The sequence below is a fragment of the Dendrobium catenatum genome, unplaced genomic scaffold (assembly GCF_001605985.2).
Source record: "Dendrobium catenatum unplaced genomic scaffold, ASM160598v2 fragScaff_scaffold_211, whole genome shotgun sequence".
NCBI lineage: Eukaryota > Viridiplantae > Streptophyta > Magnoliopsida > Asparagales > Orchidaceae > Dendrobium > Dendrobium catenatum.
The window spans coordinates 450,566-458,622 of record NW_021318673.1 but is presented as its reverse complement, the minus strand read 5'-3'; the positions used below and the strand labels follow the sequence as shown (position 1 = coordinate 458,622).

At 35.8% G+C, this 8,057-nt stretch overlaps 1 protein-coding gene across 2 annotated transcripts in view; it reads right to left on the bottom strand.

Moving 5' to 3' along the window:
- Nucleotides 1–772: 772 nt before the first annotated feature.
- Nucleotides 773–8,057, bottom strand: part of LOC110093603 (tetraspanin-6) — a 21,511-nt gene continuing 14,226 nt past the window's right edge. Inside the window, exons 3-4 of one of the 2 annotated variants that reach the window (XM_020818536.2) lie at nt 1,130–1,448; nt 773–989 (exon numbers count right to left, since the gene is read on the bottom strand). In XM_020818536.2, coding sequence (XP_020674195.1) covers nt 943–989; nt 1,130–1,448 — 366 coding nt within the window. In that variant the 3' untranslated portion in view covers nt 773–942. Of the gene's footprint in view, nt 990–1,129; nt 1,453–8,057 lie in introns of both variants that reach the window. The other variant, XM_020818537.2, reaches the window with a different exon arrangement.

Here is an 8,057-nt window from a genome sequence, read left to right as displayed (position 1 = left end):
TTTTGCAGGCCTTTGAGCTTTTTTTAATCTCAAGCCAATGTTCAAACCCTCCTTTATGTAGAGAATGTTGGCCTATTTAAAAATTTTTTGGTGTGTCATGCCCCATGTATATAACCAAAATATAGAATACTCTGTTGGATGACCTATGTTGATTCTCTCGATCATAATTTATTCTTTCAGCATTAAAGTGCTTTGGTGATGTTAGAATTAGAAGATTTTTAGCTCGTTGAATTATTATCATCGAGACACTTTATTTTAACATAAGCATGCAAGATTTATATAGATTATTTGATCATTCAATTAATATGATGAAATTTTTTATCGAGGTTCAAGTGCATGACTGAGCTCATTTGTACTTTCATTGTATCACTTTTGATGTCATTGAGTTTTTCTGGGTGAGTCGTTCATTTCGACTATGAGATTGTTAAAATCAAACTATGAATGATCTAGAATTTAATTCTGAATTTTTTTTTTAATTTAAATATATGTTAAAATTCATGTCCAATTTTAAGTTATTTTTTACTACTTATCAGTAACAAAGTATAAAATATAAATGGGCAAGAAAAGAATTATGAACAGTGAAATAATTGGCGAACCAAATTCTGACAGAAATTTACAACTCAACTAAAAGTGCAATATTATATCAATTAAATTATTTTATCATTCAGAATTTTAGTTACGAAAAAATCCAAATGCATTTTTTTTCTACTAAAATTCCAAATAACCCTAACTTTAAGAATAAGATAAAACTTTATTTCTTCTTTTTCTCAGATTTAATTAGGAATATAATTACAAATATATATTTTTTAACTATTAGTAAACCCAAAAAATACAAACTGCAAAAGTGTTTTTTAGTCTTTGCAAAATTGTACACAAAAACAAACAGAAGCTTCAGAAAACAAAACCATGGCGGCAAGCCTTCTTCTTCCAATTCGACAGGTCTCATTTCTCACCAGAGCTGGTCCCTTCTATTTTGCCACCACCTCCCCCTGCAGCAAAAATGATTCATGAGTGACACGTGGCTGTGAAATTTTAAATTTTGAAGAGATATTGCCAAGCACACAAGCAGTTCGACGAAAAGACTAGCCGACAAAAGAAAATGCAAAAAAAAAAATACAGAAAAAAGTACCAGTAATGATCCCACTGAGGTCTGATCTTCGACATCCTATTATCACCATGAGGATGATCGGAGATCGAGCGGCGAGCATTCCGAAAGGCACAGCAGCCAAGCGCATAGACGGCGATGACGAAGATGACGACGACGACGTTGAGAACAGAGAGCTTATGCCAATCTCGCCGGACTTGTTCCAACACTCCGGCCTTACAGGAGTCGCAACCGTAGCAGAGAATGTTGGCTGCGTTGTTCCAACGGTAGCAATCCTCCTCCTGCTCCGCCATTGATATCGCCGTGGCCTCGTATGTGCAAGAGGTTGGTGGCTTGCAGCAGCCTGACTGCCAATCAATTATGGAGAGAAGGAGAAAGAAGGGCTTTGAGATTTTTTTTTTTTTTTTTTTTTTGATATATATATAAAACTCGGCTAAATCAATCAATTTCAAATGCAAATTAAATTTTGTGATGTGTTTTGAGTTCGATGGTCTCCTTTCTCATCTCTCTCAATCCCATATTGAAACTAATCTTATAACCTCCAATATTATAGCTACCAATAGGATTATCAGATGGAATGAAATTAGCTTCCCTGAATCTTGGATATTAGCAGCTACCATAACACCTAAATCAACATAAATCAGGAAGTAGAACAAATCATCCAATTTTTTGAAGGCGATGTAGAAATATGTTTTGATCCTCAAAGATCCATCACCTTACATAGAATTTCTATTCCCGTTACTTCTAGAGAAGTAAAGTCTTCAATGGAAGAACCTACTGTAGAGGATAATCCCAATCTTTACGTAAATATTAATCAAATTCTTCAACCAATTAGATCAAACTAGGGGCAAAGATCTCTGATCCCTTCTGAAATAAATTATAGTATCCATGACTTACAAAATAGGGAGTAAAGTTCGTGAGAAAGTTATCCGTCATTATGTATCTCCTAAATTTGAACAATTCTGTAATTGATATATGAAAAATACCACTAAAAAAGAAACACTTCAGTCTGATCAATACTCTAAAGATCTTAGAAAATTAAATAAGCAAGAGAAAGCCATTATAACATTTGCTTCGAACGCTCTTTTGTCAAGTTCTTAATTAAATATTCAAGAAAACTAATTTTTAATTATTTGAATAATTAAATAAATTATTTTAAAATATTAAGTAATATTTATAATTTAATTTTAAATTGGAAAAATTCAACTAATCATTTCTCAAGGCTTCATCACTATATGTGAGATATTACTTCATTATTACTTAAAAGATAATATAAATTAAAAGCATTACCAAGAAAAAGTTCCCCAAGTGATGTGGGATTAAAAAAATTAAAGCTAGATATTAGTAATGTGTGAATTCAATTTATTTTTTTTTATAAAAATACATATTATTATATGATAAAAAAACATATTATTATATGATTTTTATGTCATCTAAATTTTATTTATTACATCATCCAGTTCGACCGGTCGAATCGTGAACCTCTCCTACTGGTTCATTGTCTGGTCTGATTTTCACAACCATGATAATCAGAGTAAGGATTGAAATTTCATTCATAATCTTTTGAAATTTAGAGAAGGGGCATTCTTAAGCCCAAAATGCATGACATTCCATTCAAATTGTATAAATGGAGCAATAAAGGCCGTCTTATAACAATTTTCTTTTGCTATCTGGATATGCAAATAGTAAAATTCAAAATAAAATTTAGAAAATAAAACATCATTATAAATGATTTAGAAAGATTGTGTTTATTATGAATAAGACATCTAATCCATTTTTTATATATCATCAAAAATTAATCATGATTGGGCATGAAACTCGAGGCAAAATCAAGTTGGAAACATCTAAAATTAAATTAGGGACCATCAGAACTTTGATTTTATCAAACTTATAGTCGAACTAAATGTCTCGAAAAAGAAAAACCCAACGATACAAAATTTGACCCAATCCGAGCCCAAATGGGTCCAAATCAAAGACCCGAAGCACCTTTGGAAGCTTCAAACCATAAATTTATGATCAAACAATTTCCAAACTTGATATGCTTATAGTTGAATCGAGAGACTCAACGAGACAAATCTAACAAGCCCAAGAATGTTGAATTCTGACATCATTAAGGTACTCAAATACTCGGTAAACTGTCCATAGTTAGGAGATTAATATTGGTTGTCCATTCAAACCACTCTCAACATACCCTTGATCTCCCTCTTATTTGTTGGCTATGCTACTCCCAAAACATTATAAATAGACCCCTCGTTTTTCATAAAAAGTAAAATCAAGCAAGAGAGGGGAAGAAGTGGGGGAGGGGAAGCAAGGAAGAGAAGAAAGAGAGAGACAAAGAGAGAGAGAGAGAGAGAGAGAGAGAGAGAGAGAGAGTTCTCTTTTCACCAGACTCCTCGACCACTGTCGGACCACCGATTGTTGTCAGACTTATTCCCGACCATCGATTATTGTTGGAGTTCCCCTAGACATGTGCCACCAGGCTACGGTCTTTCCAACCTCTATCACCATACAACAGTATTTTTGACTATTATTGCTCGCCAACTACAATCCTTCCGACCTTTGTTGCCAGACAATAGTCTTTCTAACCACTATCGTCCGCCGACTACAGTCCTTCTGAGCTCCTTCATCAAATTATGATCTTTCTGACATTCGTCGTCTGCTGAATATAGTTCTTCTGATAATTGTCACCAGATTACAGTTTTTCTAACAATCGTCGCCTGCCGACTATAATCCTTCTAACCTCCTTCGTTAGATAATGGTTTTTCTGACAACTGTCACCTGCCGACTACAGTCCTTCCCACCTTGTTTTCAAGATAACAGTATTTCTGACCATTATCTCCCACCGACTACAATCTTTTCGACATCTGTTGCCAAACAATGGTCTTTTTGACCATTGTGACCTGCCGACTACGGTCCTTCCGACCTCCATCGTCAAACTATGATCTTTATGACCTTCATCGTCTGTCGACTATTATCCTTTGGATCTCTATTACCAGACTACAATTCTTTCGACCTCCATCGTCCGCTGACTATAGTCCTTCCGACCTTCATCGCCTGATAACGATTTTTCTAACCTTTGTCGAATGCCGATTATGGTCCTTCCAACCTTCATCGCCTGACAACAGTCTTTGCGACCTCTGTCTCCTGCCAACTAAAGTTCTTTCAACCACCGTCATTTGAATATGGTCTTTTTAATCTCAGTCTTCTGCCAATTATGGTCTTATCAACCAAACAGACATATCAATATTGATTCTTCAAATTCCCACCATATAATATACTTTATATGATGTATATTTACTACATCAAACCAAGATATTCCCCCCAAGGAAGAACCTCATTTGTAATCAATTACAAACACTAGTGGATTAATTCAAATTAGGGCAGGCCCCATGGTTTTTTCCCATTTTTAAGGGTTTCCACGTAAAACCTCTAGTGTCGCTTATGAACGTTACACCCTCTCTTTTATCTGATCATATGATGGACTTTCATACAAAGCTAATACATTAAACTTTATATTTCTCTATTGTAGTGAATAATCCAGAACGTAAGATGTTGTCTGTGAGAACATTGTTCTTTATTGGGGGGGCACTTTTTGCTCCAACCTCAAAAGATCATTTATGTCAATATTCTAGCATAAGTCATTACTGCATTAATTTCATGGGAATCAAATGAAATTTAGGGGCAACCTTGACTGTAATCATGTCGAAAATTGCTCTAATACTTTCAACATCCATGATAATATTTCAAGAAACTCTCAGTACATGCAAGGATTCTTTCAATAAATTATAAGCTTTATATAGTCCCTAACTGGACTTATACTCCTTGCGAAAGATCTTAATATCGATCTAAAAAAGGCAATAACTGTCTAAAGATAGGTCATTCTTCACCTTTGATTTGGGATACACACGGCATTCTCCCTCTCCTAATTAAAGCATAATCGATGCCAGGGGGGACCTCATCCACATAAGTTAATGTTATCGAGCAATGCTCTGACACACAATCTCGAATAGGTCATACATGCTTGATGGATTCTCTCGGCCTCTTCTACGCAAGTTAATGTCATCGAGCAATGCTTTGATAAATAACCTCGGATAGGTTATACATCTTTGGTGGATTCTCTCAATCTCTTCTATACAAGTATAACATCAGATAGGTCATACATCCTTAGTAGATTCTCTCAGTCTCTTCTATACAGGTAAACATCATCGAGTAATACTCAGACAAATAACCTTTGATAGGTCAAACATATATTGTGGATTTTCTCATTCTTTTCAATACAAAGCAATATTTTAACAAGCAACTGATCCAAGAAGCCTCACCTATAAGGTAGCCTCAAAGAAAACCTAATAATGGATGAGGTCCTCGCTAAAAAGACTCCATAAGAGTAAGTGGTTGGTATAATCATCACTTATTCAAATATCTTAAAAAACTAAAAAGCCTCAAAAGGTGTAGGTAAAAAAAAATCTTAGCAGGCTAAAAAGCCTCAAAAGGCATAGGTATACAATGACCTTAGCATGCTAAAAAATCTCAAAAGACATAGGTATAAAAAGATATAAAAATACAACAACATGCTAAAATGCTCAAAAGGCACAAGTACATCAAAAACTCAGAAGGCTTAAAGCCTCAAAAGATATACACTTCTTTGATTATTTAAAAAATCTCAGAAGAATAAAAATTGTAAAAGGGATAAATTCCTCTAATCTAATTGCTCTAACCCATGGAAAATATATCAAAGCATATCTCAAAAATGCATAAACGACTTAGTTTCCTCTAAGGGGCATGTTCATTTTAAGTGAAAAATAAATATTGAGCTCATACAATAATCTCAATTTCATAGACAATATCATTAGATTTATATAACAAAATTCTATATCATGTTTAAGTGTACTTTCATTTTTATAAAAAGTTGAAATTAAAATTACATTAGCATCATCTGTAAAGTTAATGCTATTAAGTAACAAACAACTTCAAAAAGGTCAAATATCATTGATGGATTCTATTAAGCTCTTCTCTACTGCATAAAGCATATCCTACAACTTTTTCTTCAAAGAAAGATTATAATATGACATCATCGGGCTTCCACTAAATTGATATTAATGTGTAGCCACTCTACTAAGAGGGCACACTGCTTAGACCCCTTCCATCAGGGATGTCTGATGTTCGCCCAAGCCAATATGGATATATATTTCCTTTAGTATAACCACCGCCATCATCGGTTCTTCGCCTGATGTCTGTCATCAGTCCTTCGCTTCATATCAGTCATCTAAAGCTTCACGCTCGACTACTATTAGCAAAACACCCTCTAACTATCTCCTTCAGCTCTCCACCCGGTCGTCGACCACTATCGAACTTCCACCCAACCATTGATCTCCGTCAAACTTCCGCCCGCTCGTCAATCACCGTCGAACTTCCACCTCTTCGCCAATCGTCATCACACTTTCACTTCGCTGTCGATCATCGCCGAACTTCTGCTTAAATATCATCAAAATTATACACATTTACTGATAATCACTGGTTCTCCTCCTAGGTACTATTACCACTAAATCTTCTCAAATCATCCTCGCATACAAGAGATAGTTGATTTTCTTCTTTCAAGGGTTTTCTATTGAGAGAAAAAACTCTTATCGTGGCTTTTTCTACACAAAGGAGGGGCGCTTAAACATGATTGGGGATGCCACCTATCTCAGACAGTGGAATGCCTCTAATTTAAAAAAAAACTAAAGAAAATAAAAATGTAAGGAGTAGAAAGTTCCTTCTATACTAAAAGAGACACTGAATTTGGATAGGGGAAGTCACCTAAAAAAATAATGAAAAGCCTCTAAAGTAAGAAGGAAATGGGGAAGAGAGAGAACAAAACTGAAAACTCTAACTTATACTCAAGAGATGGGCGCTTGTACTTGATAAGGAATGCCACCTATTCAAGAAAGTGGAAGGCCTCAACTATAAGAAAGTTAGAGGAAGAAGGGACAAGGAGAAAAGAAGCAATTTCCCCCTTGCCTTGGGGGGTATTTATAAGAAAAAAGAGGAAAATTTTGCCTCCAAAGATGCTTAAACTATTTTTGAAATTTTTTAGGATTTCTTCAAAATTATTTGGGCCCCATTCTAAATTTTTTAGAATTCATTAAAAAAGTGCACGGGTCCATAAAAAAAAACCTCCATCTCCAGACTACGATCTTTTTGACCTTCATCGCTTGCCGACTACAGTCCTTCTGACAATTGTCGCCAGACTACTATCTTTCTGACAACGTTCGCCTGCCGACTATGGTCCTGCTGACCTCCGTCACCAGACAATGGTCATTATGGCCAATGTCTCTTGCCGACAACGGTTCTTCCGACCTCCATCGCCAGACAACGATCTTTCTAACCACTGTTGCCCGCCAACTATGGTCCTTTCAACCTCTGTCACCAAATAACGATTTTTCTGACCACTATCACCCACCAACTATAGTTCTTCCAACATATGTAACCAGACTACGATTTTTCTAACCTCGATCTCCTGCCGACTATAGTCCTTATGACCTCTATCGCCAGACTAGACACTTTTCGACCTCCGTCGCCCGCCGACTATGGTCATCTGACCTCCATCGCCTCCTAACGATAGGGCTGGAAACGAACTGAGCCGAGCCAAGTATGTGAGTGTTGGGTAGTAAGACAGTTCACACATACAAATTGAAACCAGGTACTTAAATTTTCTTCATTTTATTTCTTAAGGAATCTAATCAAGAAAGGTATTGTAGTTCGCAGTAAAACTCCTTGAGTGTTGGGTAGTAAGATAGGGGATAGTATGGGATTACCTTCTCTTGAGCTAGACAATTAAGAAATAAAATAAAGAACTTTTTGTATCCAAGATTGCTTTCTATATTTTAACTATATATATGTTTTGGGCATATATACATACATACACAAGGGCGGAACCACCTTTGGGTGAGGGGGGGGCAAACCGCCCCCCCCC